Genomic DNA, 20,663 nt, shown 5'->3' on the forward strand with positions numbered 1-20,663 from the left:
CAGAGGAATGAACTCATCTGAGACTATGTATTTTTCATCGGAGGACCACGCATGTCAATTTCATTGTAGAGTGGAAAGCCTTATGAGGCATCTTGGGGGAATTAGCTGATATCATGTCCTTCAGTCTCGACATCCTGAGCTGAAATTGGGGTTGTTTGCTTGTTTTCCAGTACCAGCTGAGGCTGATAATTACCTTCCTAAACTATTGACCACAGCAGAACTCCCCATTACTGAGCCTGGTAATTATGTGTTGTTATACGCGTTTGATAAAAATGTATGCAGTGGGATTTTTGTTAGATAATGGACTAATGGTGACTATATAGGGACAAGGTCCTCCTGGACTAAGGAGAACTTTGAAAGACGTGCTCATGGGTCCCATGTACTCTAGCACCAGAATACACAGATGTCTAGAATAAAAAAACCCAGCACCACCGAAGTCGTTTCTCTGATGCTAATTTTGATGTCCGCTTCCCTAAAGTTTAACCCCCATTATCCTCTGGGACTTCTTTCTCTTTTCGGTTCCAAATCTTTTATTCAGATATAAGTACATTTTGAATCCTGTAGCTGTATGTAATGATATTGGTTCATTCTGGACTGGACCTTCCTTTCAGCTTCTTCTGAACCAAGCCCTGTTCCACCAAAATCTAAACAACCCATGCCAGAAGTACCACAGAGGAAACCTGGTAGAGTAATTTCTTTTAACTTCTTCTTTCTCCATCTTTACATGATAACTTCTGGAATCTCTTTTGTATATACTTAGAAAACATGTAGATGAAATCCAGAACTTCTTTAACTTAAAAAGGCCTAATTGCTAAACATATTGACCCAATCATGAATGCAGGACAACCCGGAACATATCCCCTTAATACAATGGGAACAGAAGTAGACCTTGCAGTTTGAAGATATCCCACCATACAGACCAAATCTTCTAGTTATACTCCATAACTGAAGAATGAACTCATCTGAGACTATGTATTTCTTCCTCGGAGGACCACACATGTCAATTTCATTGTAGGGTTAAAGCCTCTGAGGCATCTTGCGGGACTTCGCTGATATCATGTCCTTCAGTCTTGACATCCTGAACTGAATTTGGGGTTGTTTGCTTGTTTTCCAGTTCCAGCTGAGGCTGATAATTACCTTCCTAAACTATTGACCACAGCAGAACTCCCCATTACTTAGCCTGGTAATTAGATGTTGTTATATGCGTTTGGTAAAATTTTATGTAGTGGCATTTTTGTTACATAAACATGGACTAATGGCATCTTCATGGACACAAGGTCCTCCTGGACTAAGCAGAACTTTGAAAGATGTGCTCATGGGTCCCATGTACTCTAGCAACACAGTACACAGATGCCTAGAATAAAAAAACCCACCACCACGAAAGGCATTTTTCTGATGCTAATTTTGGTGTCCGCTTTCCTAAAGTTTAACCCCATTGCCCTCTGGGACTTCTTTCTCTTTTCAGTTCCAAAACTTTTATTCAGATATAAGTACATTTTGAATCCCGTAGCTTGATGTAACAATATTGGTTAATTCTGGACTGGACCTTCCTTTCAGCGTCTTTTGAACCAAGCCCTGTTCCACCAAAATCTAAACAACCCATGCCAGATGTACCACCGAGGAAACCTGGTAGAGTAACTTGTTTTAACTTCTTCTTTCTCCTTCCTTACAAGATAACTTCTGGAATCTCTTTTGTATATACTTATGAAAAATGCATATCAAATCCAGAATTTATTTAAATTAAAAAGGCATAATTGCTAAACATATTGACCCAATCAGGAATGCAGGTCAACCCGGAACATATCCCCTTAATACAATGGGAACAGAAGTAGACCTTGCAGTTTGAAGATATCCCACCATACAGACCAAATCTTCTAGTTATACTCCATAACTGAAGAATGAACTCATCTGAGACTATGTATTTCTTCCTCGGAGGACCACACATGTCAATTTCATTGTAGGGTGGAAAGCCTCTGAGGCATCTTGGGGGAATTAGCTGATATCATGTCCTACACTCTCGACATCCTGAACTGAATTTGCGGTTGTTTGCTTGTTTTCCAGTTCCAGCTGATGCTGATATTTATCTTCCTAAACTATTGACCAAACCAGATCTCCCCATTACTGAGCCTGGTAATTATGTGTTGTTATATGCGTTTGATAAAATTGTATGCAATGGGGTTTTTTGTAGATAATGGACTAATGGTGACTACACAGACACAATGTCCTCCTGGACTAAGGAGAACTTTGTAAGACGTGCTCATGGGTCCCATGTACCCTAGTACCACAATACACAGAAGCCTAGAATAAAAAAGGTGTTTCTCTGATGCTGATTTTGATGTCCGCTTTTCTTAAGTTTAACCCCCATTACCGTCTGCAGCTTCTTTCTTTATTCAGTTCCAAATCCTTTAGTAAGCTATAATTACAGATACTATATTTTGAGTCCTGTATCTTCATATAAGAATGAATTAATTTCATATAGGAAGGAATTAATTCTGAACCTGACCTTCCTTTCAGCTTCTTTGGAACCAGGCTCTGTTCCATCAAAATCTAAACAACCCATGCCAGAAGTACCAGAGAGGAAACCTGGTAGAGTGACCTTTTTTAAATACTTCTTTCTCCCTGTTTACGGGTTAATTTCTTGATTCTCTCTAGCTGATTCTTAGACAACATGAACATGAAATCCAGAGCTTCCTGAAATCAAAAAGGCATTATTTCTATATACACTGTATATTGATCCCATCGTGAATGCAGTACAACACTCAACATGTTCCCTTTATAGAAGTGAAATAGAAATAGACTTCCAATCTCCAGAAAAGTAACAGTACAACCTAAAGTTTCCTGTTATAGTAAGAGGAGTAAAAAAGATCTGAGACTATCCATTTCTTCATCGGAGGACCATGCATGACAATTACATGTTCAGATTGAACCCCTCTGAGGCATCTTTGTGTCCTTAGCTGTTACCATGTTCTTCTGTCTGGACATCCTGAACTGAATTTGGGGTTGTTTGCTTTTTTCCAGTTTCAACTGAGGCTGATATTTATCTTCCTCAGCTATTGACCACACCAGAACTCCCCATTACTAAGCCTGGTAATTATGTGTTCTTATGAGTTTAATAAAATTGCGTGCAGTGTGATGGTTGATATATAATGTATTTTAGGCAGCTACTTAGACACATGGAGTTTCTGGACTAAACAGAACTTTGGAAGACATTCTCATGGGGTCACATATAACAGCTCAGTACTTATATAGATACTATTTGAATCATTGAAGAGGATGTAATCTACCAGCTGTTTTTGTCCTGCCACATAAATTATTGATCACATGATGTTCATCTTGGTGCATTAAAAATTATGGTGGATTTCTCTGTAGTCAACTAACTCATTTTTACTATGGCTTTCCAGTCCTTTAATTTAAAAAACAATAACCAGTACATTTTTTCAATGAATATAAATAGCTGATTTTGAAGGAATCCTTTTTTATTAGTATTAATTTGATGTATTTAATCAAGGACATATGTCCTTTTTTTAATACAGATTTCATAGAGTTTGTTAGAAAGCAGAAGACAAAACAATGGACTGAATACAGATATTGATTTAATCAGATTTAGGGATGCTGCAGCATACAATATTGAATCGTTGAAAGAAAACAGAAATGTTCAGCTGAATAATGCTTATGTTATCTTTGTAAGCAGTCAGATACTATAACATTTAACTTGTTTTAATTGAATGAAATATCTTTTAGACTTTGCCTGTTGGCTCACCTCCATTTATATGACTGTCTTCTTGGTCAAGAAATGTGAGCCATTATTCAATCTCAGCCTTAGTGTTCTATACCTACTAACTTACTCTTGGTATTCTTTGTCTGTAATGTATGTAGCATTACACTACACTGTTGAAATACAGAACCTAAATGCTGGAGGAAAGCCCAGAATAGCAATAGCCTTAAGGTTATAGTATCCATCACAGGAGTTTTTGTTGTTGTTGTTTCTATAGCTGTTTGCATTAGTTCAGTTGAAGATTAATTTGAATGTGGTGACTCAGAGCTGTGTAGTTCCCTCTATGTTATTCATCAGATGCAGCCTTTCCCATTGTTGTCAACTGCAGGGAGGGATCCACTGAATGTGCAACCATTTGTAAGGAAGTCAGGGTTTTTTAGTTAAATGGAGGTCCACATATATAAAATCCTACATAGAAAGACCTTCCCTCTGCATACCAAGAAGATCAAACCAGTCCATCCTCCAGGAAATAAAGCCAGACTGCTCACTTGAGGGAATGATATTAAAGGCAAAACTGAAATACTTTGGCCACATAATGAGAAGACAGGACACCCTGGAGAAGATGCTGATGCTAGGGAGAGTGGAAGGCAAAAGGAAGAGGGGCCGACCAAGGGCAAGATGGATAGATGATATTCTAGAGGTGACGGACTCGTACCTGGGGGAGCTGGGGGTGTTGATGACTGACAGGAAGCTCTGGCGTGGGCTGGTCCATGAAGTCACGAAGAGTCGGAAGCGACTAAACAAATAAACCACAAGCACATTTTCAAAGTAATTGTATTCAAAATGTGTGGAAAAGACTTAAAGGTTAAAGTAGGCTTTGTAGAAAATGTCCCAACTCATACAGCCTTGATAGCACAATTTCAGTGCTGTAGAGGCTTTGCTGATTCATCAAAAATCCATTTTCTGGGTAGAAATTGAGAAATTTAGGGCTAACAATAAATCATTTTATATATTAAATTTTGAGCAGTCATTATTTTTTTGCAGGATGCGAAACAAGGACAAGCCTGTACTTGAACATGAAGTTTTAACTGATTGACAGAACAGAAAAAAGTCACATTCAGATCATAGTTATTAGGGATGAGTTGTTTCCTAATGATATGAATTTTAAAGCTAAATTAGAAAAGCACTGTATTTTTATATATAACTTTAAAATATTTCTATGCTGTCTTTCTGGTGTCAGAAAACTACATTTTACAACAACTAAAGAAACAGTCAAGAAAAGCACAAGTAGAAATCTATAATTTTAGAACCAAAAGAACAATAATAGCTGAAACCAGGAACAAAAGGTATAAAAGTTATGCCTTCATCCAGCTACCCAACAGCCACAGATAATCGTTACTAAGGCAGCTTCTTGATACACCTGGTTATTCCACAATTCTGATTAGTTTCTAAGATTATGTATCAAATTCTGTCTTTAAAGCTATAACATTTTTTTCTGTTTGTAAATCAGTGCAGTAGTTACAGCCATTATGAAAGGTTTTCCATATTCTAATAGTTCCCTTTTTTCCCCGGTACAGTATTGGAACCTATTACGTTTAGCAATGAACTTCCAATAGTAGGTAATAGTGTTTTCCTGGCACACTGATTGATTTTCTTGTTTTACTTTCTTGTCCAGAAATCCATTACATTTTCTTTTCTATAAGATCATCTAACATCATCTGTTGTTGTTGTTTTTTTCATTAAAACCCATCTTTTCTCTAGGTTTGTTAGTCACTTATCACTGAAGACTTTTAACCATTCCATTTATTTTTCCACAGCACTGCTTTTTCTTTCTTTTCTTGCACAGTGATTCAGTCATATATGAAAATAGCTGGAAGTGGCCATGTTATACTGCAGTCAACTCCTCCATGTTTGTAATTCACATTTCTCTTTTAAGCTGGCTCCTGAAATTTCCATGAATCACTAATTTTATACATGTATTGAGCCTATTCTTTCTCAACCCTTTTGTGTGGCTGATTTTGTTCACTTCATATCCACAGCATGTTTCTTCATCTTCACCTTCAATTTTAAAATGCCAGACCTGACCTTACTTACATCTTAATAATTTTGAAGATTTTTTTCTCTTTCAGATGCAAAGGTCAAGCATCAGGTTTCCACCCTTAAAACAACAGTGAACCCACACATGCTACATCCAAAACCTGGTAAAATTCTATATTATTGTATTTAAATTCTCTCTGTGTGTCTGTGCATTAAAAAAAGCTTATATAATTTGGGGGAAAAAATTCATTAGTTTTGTCCTTTTAGCAGAAAGAGAGCTTTTATTTATTAAATTTATTTAACACTGTAACTCTGGGAGGCTTAAAGAAAAAGCCAGTTTTGTCTAGTGGTTAGGGCAACAGGCTGGGAGATTGTGAGTTCTAGTCCCACCTCAGGCACGAAAGCCGGCTGGGTGACCTTGGACCAGTCACTCTCTCTCAGCCCAACTCACCTCACAGGTTGTTGTTATGGGGAATATATGAGGAGGAAGAAGTATTAGGTATGTTCACCACCTTAAGTTATTTATAAAAATAATAAAGGCAGGATAGAAAATAAATAAATAAATAAAATAAAAGGCAATCCAAGAAAAAAGAACAATTGGTAATAATCAATAATAGAAAACCTTGCTCATATCCATACCCCTCTGATGGATCCCAAAGCCACAGCGACTCAGTCTTGGTAGGGTTGAACTGAGTCTGTTTTTCCCTTTCAGACCACCACAGCCTCCAGGCTCTGTGACAGAACCTCAACAGCTTTCACTTGTTTGGCTGGGGACAGAATTATATGGTTGTGTGTCACCAGCATACTGATAATACTGTACCCCATGCTGAGGAATGTCCTCCCCCATTGGTTTCATGTAGCTGTTAAAAAGAAGTAGGGATGGGATAAAGCTCTGAGGTACCTCACAAAGAAGAGGTTTAGGACTAGATCATTCCCATTCCCCAACGCCCTCTGGAACTAACTCCAGAGGAAGAAGAACCACTGTAACACAGTGCCTTCCACTCCAAACCCCCTAAGCCAGGGCTGTATTTAATTATGCACATCATTTTTTCTTCCTATCTTTGCCTTGATATTTTTAAAATTATAATGGGTTTATTAGCTATGTGTGATTTTTGCAAGGATATCTATATGTATCTATACACACACACACATACACACATAATATATACATACATACATATACCCACACATACTGTCCTGGATGAGACCCAGAGCATCCAGGAGTTCATCAGTAAGATGGCACCTAAAGATGAGCTGCTGAGAGAATGCCTGAGGCCGCAGCATATATGGAAGGAAGATCAAGCAGAGGAAGTGCCATGGCAAGACAAGGCCCTGCATGGGATGTACCATTGACAGATAGCTGAGGTGGCTGACCTTGGGAAATCCTACCAGTGGCTGGAAAGGGCTGGACTAAAAGACAGCACTGAGGCACTGATCATAGCAGCACAAGAACAGGCACTAAGCACCAGATCCAGAGAAGCAGGGGTCTACCACACTAGATAGGACCCAAGATGCAGACTGTGCAAAGAGGCCTAAGAAACAGTCCAACACATAGTGGCAGGGTGTAAGATGCAGGCAGGAACAGCATACAATGAACAGCACAACCAAGTAGCTGGCATTGTGTACAGGAACATCTGCAGAGTATATGGGATAGACCCTCCCAAGTCCAGATGGGAGATTCCACAGAAGGTTGTGGAGAATGACAGGGCTAAAATCCTGTCCTGTGGGACTTCCAGATCCAGATGGACAGGCAGGTACTGGCCAATAAACCAGACATTGTGGTAGTAGGCAAGGACCAGAAGACAGCAGTGGTAATAGATGTAGCGGTGCCATGTGATAGCAACCTCAGGAAGAAGGCATATGAGAAGCTGGAAAAGTACCAGGGCCTGAAGGAAAAACTAGAGGATGTGGAAAGTGAAGGCCAAAGTGGTCCAGTGGTGGTAGGGGCACTTGGGGCTGTGACCCCCCCAAGCTGAAGAGTGGCTCCAAAAGATCCCAGGAACAACATCAGAGCTCTCTGAAGAGTGCAGTGGTAGGAATAGCTAAGATCCTGTGCAGAACCCTCAAATTCCCAGGCCTCTAGTAGAGGACCCGAGTTTGAGGAAGACACATACCACCCATAGGGGTGAGAAGGGTATTTATTTTTTTATAAAATATATATAATATTTTCCTCCTATACAGTTGTGAAAGCTACTGCACTTAGAACAGAAGCACCAAAGACCAAAATTGGTAATGCTATTTTATTAAATATTTATCTACCTAGTGTTTCAGTGGCCTTTCTATTCTGTATTTGTAATGTCTTTGTGGGTGAGATTTTAATTACACCATACTTGAGAAGTCATTCCGCAGTGACTTAGAACTAAGATACCCACAATTAAGCCCTGTTTTGAAAATCTCAGATAGGTGATATATTTTCAAGAAAGCCTGAATTAATTCCCTACACCTAAATTACATAACTGAAATGCTATGCACTTTAAAAACCAACTGTATTTTCCTTGTGAAGACATTAATTTCATTGTTTTTTCTGAAATGCAACCTAAGAGACATATGGGAAGACCTCTGCACTATATTCCGCTTTGCTTTCCAATCCTTGCTATGACTGAAGCTGCAGGAAGCATCTGAGTAATTTGGATCTCTATCAAACAACTTTTGTATCTGAATATCTCATCACAAATCCAAGGGAAGTCAGCTATTGACATCTATTCCTTTAATCTGCACGTAGATTTAAATCCTGTTATATTTGTCTTTTTACTCTATGAAATACACTTTGTTCAAACAGACATGCTGGTAAATATGGCATTTAGTATACAGCCCAAGGGTCTGGAAAAATATATCAATTAATAACTTGCATTCCTTGTTTTATTTCCAAAAGAGAAAGATTATGTCAAGCATAAACCTCAGACCAGCACTGAAGTACCACAGCCTCAGCATGGTAAATTCCTGTGTGTCTTCTGTCAATACACTGTTTACAATCAGTTTTGGGTTTTTTACTTATTTTTGCATAGTTTGGAATTTCTTTTCCTGAGAGTGTGATTCAATACTCAAAGAAATCTAACATAGCCAATCTATACTGTATAATCAGTATCATATGTTCTCATAATAGTATGTTACAGTATATTCCCATTACATCACATTATGTTCTCACTAGATTTACTGAAAACAGCAAGAAAAATGTTCTGCCACCTTAAAGAGACATAGTTTTATTTTCACACTGAAAATAATATTGAAAGAAACCAGATTCTAAGGGATGTTAATGATTGCTCACTTCAAGAATCAGATGATGAAAATACTTTCTCAATAGCTTTTGATTGCTGAAGTTTTTGTTTGTTTGTTTGTTTGCTTACACTTCATAGTTACAAATTTGAAATACCCCACATCGTGCAGCTTCCAAAAGTTACAGTTGTGGCTAGCAAGAAAAAACAAGCATCAGAACATCAGCCTTTGAGAATGGTCCAAGTAAATGGAATTAACTTTGGAATGAGTGTGTGTTTGTGCAAAATGGAGTCAGAATTACATTCTTGCTAGTCTATAACTAACATAGTCAGTCTGCACATTCCTCATTGTTCATAAAACCATTCTAAACAAACAAATGCATTTCTAGCATTTTCTGCTCATAACAATGAGTAATGGTTATACATAAGCAAATACATAGCAAGGGCATCTGAAACAATGTAGCATTTATTAGAGCTGTGCGTTGCTTTAGATTCAAAACTGCAAAAGGGTGGACTGGAGTCCACAGGGTGCAAGCAGAGAGCACCTGTTTGCACCTTTTTAAAGCAGCTGCATCTTCTTCTGGGATTGCTCAGCTACCCTCAGCACGATTCTGGGAAAAGAAATATTTGGTTTAAAAAGTTACAGACAGGGGCTTGTCTCCTTGCCTTTGAATGCAAAGCTCTGTGTATTAGTAAAATGCACTGTCTGACTTATGCTTGTATTTCATATGCCCAGAAGATATTCTTGCACTCCAGACCACAGCTTGTTACCTAAAGCTGATCAACTAAAATAGGCATATTCATTGAGTGCTGTATCTGAATGAAACCAAAATGTATTTTTCATGTTATGTTGCAACTTATTTACAATATTAATATTGAATGTTTTTACTTTTATTTATTGATATTATTGATGCAGACATGGAAAAGGTTATCTTTAAAACTGAACAAGCAAAATCATCAACAGGTAATATATTTAATTAACTGGATGACTGAGAATCTTCACTGACTTGACCTAAAATGTTTTTAGCTTGTCACTGTGATGCATTCCAGTGAAACACCTTCCTGGTGTAAGAGTTCACAAAGCTGTGCTAACACATTTTTTTACTTAGCTACACTGGTGTTTTTACCTAAATAATCAGAATTATGCCTCTTAGTGATACCACATCACATTATCATCAAGTTTAGCTTGACATTCGAGATTCTTCATTATTAATCCCTCTTTCATATTATTACTAAATCATGTAGTCATGGTGTATACATCAATGGTGCAGCAAGACAGCTATCTTAAAAATGCAGTTTCCAGTCCATGAGTCTTCAGAAAAGTCTAAAACTGTGCCTTACTTACAAGGCTGATAAATGTTGCTGTCGTTACTGTTTCAATGCAAGACAAGTTAAGGAAGTGATAGATGGATTCCACTGGCTCTACTCTTACTTTTCCACCTGCAGTGGGAAAAAACAACAACCAATTCCTCTTTTTAAAATATGATGAATAAGGATGGTTGAGCGTAGGTGGGTGTTTACAATGGCTGGCTTAAGTCCGTCAAGTTGCCTGCCTAACAGGTTGCAGGTCTGGAGATACTTGTGACTCGGGCTATTTCTGAACTCAGGTCTGACGCTCTGTGGAAAGAGTGCTATAGTTCTGTTCAGAAATAGCTCAGGTGACAGGTCATACAGAGGAGCAATGCAGGTGAAGCAAGGTGGAGGGAAGGATCAAGAATGAGTGAACACCACTCTTGACCAGTGCTACAGTAGGATGGCAACACCAGAAGCAAGTGGTTGTGATTGCCAGCATCTGGAAGTTGCCCATGAAGTGGTCAAAACAGCACAGATGTAGGCAGAATAGTGCCCTCAAGTAATCAATGATTAAAAGCCATGTGAAACTCCTTGTTAACAGAAACAGCAGAAAAACTGTAATACACATATTGGTGGCAGAACAAGGAATATGCAGCTAGAAGAACCCAGCCCTCCCTGTGGTTAAAACTGACCTTTGGGGGTGCAGAACAAACATTCTCTGTCAAGAGAATGCTGGTTCTGCGTTTTAAATACAAGTATAGTTCTCCCTCAGAACTGTGATTATATCTGTATCTACTGTACAGCTATAGCTACATCCATATCTTTCAATCAGGAGACCATGTAAGATCTGAAAAGCACTTTGGAAAATCGCAGTCACAGACCTCACTTGACCTAAAATGTCTGTAAGTTGACTGATAGCAACTGGATTTCTTTCTTTTGGGTAGAAACGTTTCGCTGCTTGTCCAAGCAGACTGAAGAAGCTGCTTGGACAAGCAGCGAAACACTTCTACCCAAAAGAAAGAAATCCAGTTGCCATGACTCCCCCTACAGACAATTCCACCTGGATGACTGAGAATCTTCATTGACTTGACCTAAAATGTTTTTAGCTTGTCACTGTGATGCATTCCAGTGAAATACCTTCCTGGTGTAAGAGTTCACAAAGCTGTGCTAACACATTTTTTTACTTAGCTACACTGGTGTTTTCACCTAAATAATTGAAAGTAACCCTGGGAGGTGGTTTCTCTTGCCTAGACCTCAGATCACATTGCATCTAGTTCAGAGAATTAATATTATATTTTAGGCTTTGGAATTTCATGTTTTCCTTGAATGCTAACTTAATCGGTGTTTTTGTAACAGTACTCACATTTATAGTATCAAGGTTTACAAAGCAGTCACATTATTACTTATTTTTTTACTGGTTTAATACATATACAGCATTCATTGTAGAACTGTTTGTCTGAATTCTCTGCACCTTGCATTTGGTAACACTGGGAGGTTAAAGTAAAAAAAAAACTAGATATGATTTCTTACAGCTCCTAAGGAAACACATCGAGTTCCAACCAGACCAAAAACTTCTTCCAGTCCTGGTATAATTCCAACCAAATCCAGTGAGTGTTTCCTTATTTTGACTTTCTTGAAGCATGTACTCATTTAATAGAGTTCCATTTTACACATTAAATAATGTGGAAAAACACATATTCATGTATAACTAAAATGAAAAACTGGAAAAAAACTGCTTAATAGTTGTGTCCATGTGTGTGTATGTGTATCTTTTATATATAATTTTTGTGAAATGCATCTCAATACACAAATAATGGTGGAAAAGACACCACCATTACAATGTTTTTACCACACACTGTAAAAAAAAAGTTTACTTTTCTGTAAAAATAGTTTCTTACTCAGAAATAGCAGCAACTCTTTATTCTTTTTCTTATATGTGAAAAATATAGGACAGGCATGCCAGCAGAATATTTTTAAAAAGGATGAATTCATTCTTAGCAACCAGAATAACATTTTTCCTTTTTAACCACATTTTTGGCTTTTTAAACAAGTTTCTTTCCTTGTAACATTTAATGTAAAAGACATTTCTATACATCATCTGTATGGAATCTTCTGTTCCATAAAGATAGGTTTTTAGAAAATAGCCAGAGGTTGTCTTTGCTATTGACCTAAACAATTTCCTCTGATTTAGAGGACTTTTACAACAGCAACTTGGATTATGCTCAAAATACTTTTAACATGAGAACATTGCACAACAGATTTAAAGTTAACCTATTATTCTATATATTTAAATCAATACAAATTCAGTTAATGTACATGTTTTCTATCTGAGTGGGAATATCCATTTTCCCCCTTTAAATTAATGAAGATTTCTAACATATTTTGAGCTGACCAGTAAGAATTTTTCAATTGAACTTGAAAAGTTTAGATTATTTACTTATTTTAAAAAACTTTTTAAAATTTCAGCTATTTGTTCTCAACGAATGAAACAATCTCCACAGAGATCATATTCCCTGAAGAGAATTGCTTGAAAATAAAAGACAAAGTTTAATACATTTGATGAGTTTTCTAGAACACTTATTAAAATATTGATCATTCATTTATCATTCTCTTCTCAAAATATTCTCAGGATGTCTGGATGTCTGGAGTTGCTGGCGTTTGCAACTCAGTTGGGTCAAGGCACATGATTTTTGTCAGATTAAGAAGCGAAATAGAAGCTCCCCCTGAATAAGTAGCTGTAATTGTTCTCATTTTCCATTTTACTCAGGAGACTGATGTTCTTCTTTGGAAATGCATCTATCAAAAAGATGAATTGCAAATTGCTGTCATTATGGCATAGGCAGACATGGTCTCTGCCATGCAAGTAGATCCATTGCAAAGAGGGTTTCTATGAATGCTCCTACAATTTAGATGAAAGAATATTGTTTTCTCTGTTCCTAATATAGACTACTCTAGCTGGTATTCTCCACATTTGTTAGAATTAACCCTTTCAAAATTTGCACACATGCAAATAGTGTAGGAATGGATTTTGAGAAAGGAATTCAAGTCACACTACCCTTCTCCCCCCCCAAAAAAATAAGATTGTAGAGTGTCAGACTTCAAACGCTCGAGAGCTATGATTAAAGCAGCAAAACTCTTTTCCATTTATTTCTAGTTCTTCTTGTCTCTTTTGTGAATTCTGTTCACTATTTTTGTAATTGCCATTCCTTGAATCAGTATGATAAGTAATTCTCACACATGGACACCACTTTATATGGAGTTTGTTGCTTCTTTTCAGGTCTAAAAGTCAAACATCCTGTTCCATCCAAACCTAAAACTCCTCCCAGTCAAAAAATACCTCAATCAAAACCAGGTAGATATATAATTGTTATTCCCTTATTTTATATCACACTATCTCTTTCTCTAAAACTGCACCTTTAAACTTCCTCACTGGGTATGTCAGGGTATATGCATGGTTGCATACAGCATTTCCAGACATAATGTTGGATATAGTAATGTCTTAGACTGCAACCACTTTTTCCACTTTAGAGATTATTTACTCAAGGTAGACTCATATATTGTGTATAGTTTTGTCCCAGGAGTTATTTGCAGGATATTTTTATTCTCTCTCTCTCTCTCTCTTTCTTTCTCTCTCTCTCTCTCTCTCTCTCTGTGTTGGTATGTACATTTTCAACTTCTATTTATATAAGTTCATTTTTTAACATAATCCCTACATGGTGAAACATTAAATTTTATAATTTGCTCAGTAACTCAGCCTAAATATTTATTTTGACAAACTACTCTGGAAACTTTAAAAGTAATAAATAAGATTCCTTTTAGCATATGCAAAGGATCTTCACTTTGCCACTGATAAATTATATCCTACTATTGCCCCATCCATGATAACTACCTCAGACTTGCTAATTAGAGTGCAAATGTAGTTAAATTCATGAACTCAGAAATGGGCCTTAGACAAATATTTAATACCAAATGTCATTGTTGTAATCCATCTGGTAATAATGAATTACTTCTATTGATACTAAAGCATTTCACTTGTTTGCATATTTGTTTTCTAAAAAAAATTACATGAAAGGATTTCCTAATGAGAACTGGAATAGTGTTGAAACAGTACATTTGATTTACAATATATTATATTGTAGTGTAACTTCTTCACCTGTGTAGTAGCTTTTAAAAAGCAGTTTATGTTATTTTTCTCAAAAGGAAACAATAAACATTTACTTCAATGCATAACCATATAAGAGTGTTTATTCACAGAAGCTATTGACCACCTCAAATAAAGGAATCCTGCTCCATTTGAACCTGAAGCACACAGTATTGCTGCCCTTACTTCTCCAGCCCCACCTCCAAATTATCTGTGGGTGTACTCCGCAGCAAAGCATCCCTCTGCCCAAGCAAGGGGAACAGCAAATAGAAGTGCCAAAACCCCTTGTGTACACTAGGAGGTTTAATTCTGGGAAGTTCATTCAGTGTAAGCAATATGAAACTGCACAAAACTGTTAGTATAATAATAAAATCTTGTATTATAGAAACTAGCAGAAATTAAAATAGCATCCAAGGTTCTCTGGGGCTAGAGAAGCGTTTTTAAGGAAGTTAGGAGCCATCAGGAAAAGGCCCTGTTCCAGTCATCACTTGACCAGCCTGTGGAAGTATTTCCTAATAACCTCATTATGTTGGAAGTATAAAATGGAAGAGGGAATGTTTACTTATATGACATGGGATTGTATTTCTGAATTATATGCCAATAATTTGTGATTTATCACTGTATGAAAAATTATGAACTTATTGAGCATGGAGGCAGAAAAAAAAAATGTCTTCAAGTTGGAAAGATAGTGCAAATAGGATGTAGAAGTTCACTGATATTTTGGAAAGATATCCTAGATGACAGCCATTAGTGTGAATGGATAGATTACTTCTAAATAGCAGATGTCATGTTCATCGTTCCAATGGTTTGAATACATCGTAACGTTTCACATGTCACTCTCCTGTTCCGTGTCTGTCATTTGCGGGGAGGGGAATTTCAGCCGTGCCAGGCTGTAATCTCCTTGCTGTTCTGCAGGAATGTATGTTTGGGTTATGACATGTCTTCAAGGTTACTTTCCCAGGCCGATGTGTGATGGTTGCCAACACCTGGGAGGGGGTGGTTGCTATGGTGGGGCGAGGGGCGGGATTGGGTTTGAAGCGAGGGTATTTAGTTTGTATTTGGCGCGCTTTTGCTCATTCTCAGCTTTCTCTGTATCTGCCTTTAGTACGCTAAATAAATCAGATTTCATTTAGCAGCCTCTTGTGAGTCTGAGTATTTGGGGCTAGGGCAACCATTACATAAAGCTGAGAATCATAATGAAATTTTCCGCTAGCCCCCATCCAAGCCTTTGGTGAAGGGGAGAGCTAGCGATGACTTTAACAATGGATGGACGAATCGGGGCACAACAGCGCTCCAGCGGGGACGGCGTGGCGGAAGCTCGGTCGGGGCTAGCTCATGCCACCTGGAGACCCCAATACCCCACGTTTCCGGAGGTGGAATTCGCTGATCGGCGGGTCAGGCCGCAACGGGCAGAGTCGCGGGGGAGCGACCTCAGCGCGGTGGCCGGTAGCGATGTTCCGGAGTCGGGGATGGGTTTGGAGGTGGAGAGCGGCGCCCCGGTGTGGTCCCCGGAGTGGCTGGCATCCTTGATGGCCCAGGCTGGGACGCGGCGTGGCTGCATGGTTCCGGCGAAGGAGGGCGGCACATCGGCATTTTCGTTGGAGTGGTGGGTGTTCCTGCTGACCGAAGCCGAGCTGCGGTGCGAGCGCTCGGAGGCGCAGCGGGACTGGATGAGGAACTTCCTGTGGCTGGAGATGGCGCTGCTCCACGGGATGCAAGCGCGGCAGGAGAGAGCCATCGTTCCTGCCTGTGTCAGCGCCAAGAAGGGTGCGGCCTCGAGGGGCCTGGGCTGCGTGGAGAGCGGCGGCGGTCGGGCGGGATGCAGCGGAGAGGCCGAGGTGAGACAGCCCGCCTTGGGGCCCGAGGAAGAAGGCGACGCATTCATCGCACTGAGGGCGGAGGAGGTGGACCCACCGAGCGAGGCTGGCGATCAGCGAGAAATCCTGGATTTCGGGCGAGATAGGGGTGGGTTTCAGGGCTTTGTTTGCTGGAAGCATGTCCCTCCGGACTGAGTGGAGGGGCGGGGCTCTGTGGTTTGCTTTAGCATTCTCATGCTGTTTAGCCTTTTGCATTTATATGCTGTTTAACCACTGTAACCTGTTCCTTGCGTTTTGTCATGATCGCAATGTTCAATGCTAATATCTGCATCGTGAAAATTTTCATGCCAATGCTTAGATCTTGTGTAGAGATGAATGGGAGCGTTTCACATGTGGATTCTTTGATGCGTGTCTTCCTATGTATAGGTGCTGATGCGTGTCCCACACTGTAAAATCACTTAGCCCGTCTTTATTCTGCCTAGCCGCATGAACTTGCTGCTTAGTTTAGTTTCTTTAAGGGGGGCGATATGTCATGTTCATCGTTCCAATGGTTTGAATACATCGTAACGTTTCACATGTCACTCTCCTGTTCCGTGTCTGTCATTTGCGGGGAGGGGAATTTCAGCCGTGCCAGGCTGTAATCTCCTTGCTGTTCTGCAGGAATGTATGTTTGGGTTATGACATGTCTTCAAGGTTACTTTCCCAGGCCGATGTGTGATGGTTGCCAACACCTGGGAGGGGGTGGTTGCTATGGTGGGGCGAGGGGCGGGATTGGGTTTGAAGCGAGGGTATTTAGTTTGTATTTGGCGCGCTTTTGCTCATTCTCAGCTTTCTCTGTATCTGCCTTTAGTACGCTAAATAAATCAGATTTCATTTAGCAGCCTCTTGTGAGTCTGAGTATTTGGGGCTAGGGCAACCATTACAGCAGAGAAGAAATCAGTAAATTGTAATTCTTTCCAGGGAAAAGTGTAAGTAAGAACTATCATTCACTGGAACTTTAGGAATAATCTTTTTTATATAACTTAATGTTAATTAAAATGATCATTTTGAAGTATTAGTATTTTTATTCCTTCCTGTACTTTGCATAACTCTCTGAAACCTATTTACTGTGCATTTTTAGTTCTGGATGCATTTTGAGTTGACTGGATTGCATTTCAGTTTTATGACATTTACATTTTAAACATTCAGTACTTCAGAATGCTTTTTCTATCTATTTTCTCTTTGGTTTCTCATCTATAATGGTTTTATATTGTGACTCTGTTTTTAATATGCCTGAATAATGAAAAAATATAGAGGCAAGTACAGACAAGTAGAATGAACTAATTGGTTTACATGAAGTGAGACCACTTTCTGGGAGAAAAAAAATATCATTAAAGAATTATACCTTTTTCTGGTTAATCCCAATAGTAGGAATTTGATTGTTCAAGTCCCTCCCTCTAGTCTGTGGGTGTTGTTTATTAATACCAAATCAGTCCAAAATAAAAGAATTCTCATCTATGAATTATGTGCCACTTTGTTTTCACTAAGATCTGAGTAGATAGATTGGATAGAGGTAGTCTATTCTAGTCTGTCAGTTCAAAATGCAGTATCTTCATTAGACAGTTAATAAAATGAAACTGAAATATGATCAGAATTTTTTTCAGAAGTTAGACTGCTTATTTTTTAAATGCTATAGAACTTCAGATAAAATATTTGCCTCAGATAAGAAAACTATTTAGTATAAAATAATAATGTGGTTAAACAAGAATCTTTTAAAATATGGAAGGAAATAAAGCTTCATTTAAGAGCTGGAAGTTATGTCTCAAAAAGAATTTTTGAAATTGTGAGAAACTAATCAGAGATACAGGTAATTGGGACAGTATTATGGTAAAGAGCTAGCTGTCTTGGGACTATCAAAGTGGGAGAAGAAAGATAACTTGATGCAGAAACATATACAACTGTTTCCTCATTGCAAAATGATTACTTTCTCTACCATCTCCCAATATATATAGACATAGAAAAGGGTTATCCTCATGTTGGCAGCAAATATATCTGACATAGAACACCTCATAACCACTCCTGGCAATTACATACAGTATTTTGAAGGCATTCTATAGGATGACAGTTAAAGAGCAGATGAAATGGACCCATATTCTCTGCAGACAATGTTTGATAGAACAATGGGAAGCAGGTCAATCTATATATTGTAACTTCTCAAGTCAGAAAAGGCACAGTGAAAAAGACCTGTCAAGAGTTATCTTCTTTGGTAGACCAATGCACTCCTATGAATATGTGGTTATTTGCTTTCCCAACTATCCTTTTAATGCAATGAAATCCTTTTGGCTAAGAATATTTTTTTCAGGAGTAAACTACCTGGAACAAACTACTTGGAACAAACTGCTGCAAAATAACTTTCTTAATTTTTCATGATGTCTCAATTTTTTTGTCCCACAAAAATTATTCCATTCTCCCAAGATCCTATCACAACTATGCCACCTGTTGCCCCTGAAAAGACAAAGGAAACATTTGGTAAGCATATATAATAAAAGTTGTGCTTTTCTCTTAATTTTTTGCAGGACAAGAAATTCCCAGGAAAATTGTATCATACCATTACAGATAATAACCAGTTGTTCTTTCCATATTCCCAGCTGCCTTTGGCACAAATTATGCAATATGTGTTGACCTTTACATAAAGAGAGTTTTAAAGCAGCAGCACCACTTCAGTCTTAACCATTTCATGCACTACTGTATATTTAATTTCTGTATGAAAATATGGCATGTGTCATCTATTCGGAAGAGGAAAATGTTTGTCTATCTTAATTGTGCACAAATGTACTTACTTGGATAGATGAAGAAACATGTTTAGTAGGTGTATTTTTAACAGATTTTAAAAATGTCTCTTAAGCTGGATGGTCAAAACACAATACATATATGATTTAGGGATATCGTTCAGGCACATGGACTTTTGTAATTTTCAGGCAAAAATTCCCTACTGGCAAGAAAACATTGCTTCTATTTAATTTCAAAAGCAATGGAATTGCCTCTGTAAAATATATAGCTGCTATGAAAATTTCAAATAAAGTTCTGTTCTTAATACCCAATTCTCTCTTAAATATAATAGATTATTGTAGTGTGAATTTGTGTGGGCAAGAACATATTTTATAGGCTGAAGCCGGTAAGTTCAATACACAGAGAAGGAAATGCTTTGGATAATTACATGAAACACAAATTCATTATTAACATGTAGTCTATTTTTCTTGGACATCCAACATGGTATGACATTACATTTTATATTAAGATAGCTTTTTAGTTCCAGTCAGGTGGGAAAATACTGTAGTTGACAGTACAGCAACCTGGCAAGGAAAGTTATTTACACAAGCATTTTATCCCACCACCACCATATCCAAGTTACTTGTAATTCAACTGATGCAAGCTGGAGCCTCTATTTTTGTTTCATCACCTTCACCCCAATTGCTTTTTGGATATTTATTTCTATTTCAGTTTCTTGATGTTATACAGTTAAATGTGTGTCATCAAATTAAGATAGGGGAGAGATGTGTATTTGGGCAGAGGAGAAGAGAAGAAATGAGGGTGTGGGGGCACCTGCTCTGAAGGTGGAAGAAAGAGAGAGAGAGAGAGAGAGATCAAGTCACCAGTGGTCTGAATCTTATTTGCTTCATTAAACCTCACAATTTCTGTGATATTCTCAGTGAAGGGAAACAGCCACAACTGCATGTGCAGAAGGTACCTGTAGCTGCTCCTTTGCAGATGCAGAAAGTACCTGTACTTCTTCCTTTGCAGATGCAGAATGATTGATAGGGAAGTATTTTTACAGATAATTATTGGTATTAAAAACCATGAGTTTCCAATACAGTATACATGGTCTATCAGTGTACTACAATTATATCAATGTGTTCCATGGTCACATTATGAATACAATGGACACAGCCAGAATATCTCACATATGAAGGGGCATTTCAGACCAATTTCAGACCAATTATCTCAGCACAGAAAAAAATATCAGCCAGTGCAGACTTTGGGTTAACTCAGTTTATGGAGACATGAACTAGCCAAGTAGGTTACATATCAAATAAAAGAAAACTGCAGAAAGCAAACCAGTCCAGAAATTTCAAGAGTTGAGTGTCATTCAAATAGGTCTTTTGAATTCATGTAAACATGTTATATGCAAGTTATTCTCCCATAATGAAAACACTAAGCAAAAGAATACTTGTTATTTAGAAATCTTCAAAGACAAATGTGGTGGTGGTGGTGGTGATGATGATGACAAAATATTGAATTAATGCAATAATAATAACATTGCCTTTCCTTTTCAACTTTCTGCCCAGCTGGCTTTAATAGCTCTTTTACAAGCTGATAGACAGATGCATTCTTGCAGAGTATAATCCAGGTTTAAAGTCTTATTTCACCTTTCCCAGTGGAATAGTTTGTTCCTAATAAATCAAAACTAT

The 20,663-nt window shown here is 38.1% G+C and overlaps 1 protein-coding gene across 1 annotated transcript in view; it reads left to right on the top strand.

Annotated features, from left to right (window-relative positions):
* The window catches only part of ABI3BP (ABI family member 3 binding protein), a 185,183-nt gene that overhangs the window by 118,310 nt on the left and 46,210 nt on the right, over positions 1 to 20,663 (top strand). The window contains exons 23-35 of the mRNA XM_063304721.1: positions 171 to 239; positions 612 to 683; positions 2,062 to 2,130; positions 2,515 to 2,586; positions 3,019 to 3,087; positions 5,293 to 5,334; positions 5,845 to 5,916; positions 7,934 to 7,981; positions 8,625 to 8,684; positions 9,881 to 9,928; positions 11,790 to 11,864; positions 13,535 to 13,609; positions 18,649 to 18,723. Coding sequence (XP_063160791.1) covers positions 171 to 239; positions 612 to 683; positions 2,062 to 2,130; positions 2,515 to 2,586; positions 3,019 to 3,087; positions 5,293 to 5,334; positions 5,845 to 5,916; positions 7,934 to 7,981; positions 8,625 to 8,684; positions 9,881 to 9,928; positions 11,790 to 11,864; positions 13,535 to 13,609; positions 18,649 to 18,723 — 846 coding nt within the window. The remainder of the gene's footprint in view (positions 1 to 170; positions 240 to 611; positions 684 to 2,061; positions 2,131 to 2,514; positions 2,587 to 3,018; positions 3,088 to 5,292; positions 5,335 to 5,844; positions 5,917 to 7,933; positions 7,982 to 8,624; positions 8,685 to 9,880; positions 9,929 to 11,789; positions 11,865 to 13,534; positions 13,610 to 18,648; positions 18,724 to 20,663) is intronic.

The sequence above is a fragment of the Candoia aspera genome, chromosome 5 (genome assembly GCF_035149785.1).
Source record: "Candoia aspera isolate rCanAsp1 chromosome 5, rCanAsp1.hap2, whole genome shotgun sequence".
NCBI lineage: Eukaryota > Metazoa > Chordata > Lepidosauria > Squamata > Boidae > Candoia > Candoia aspera.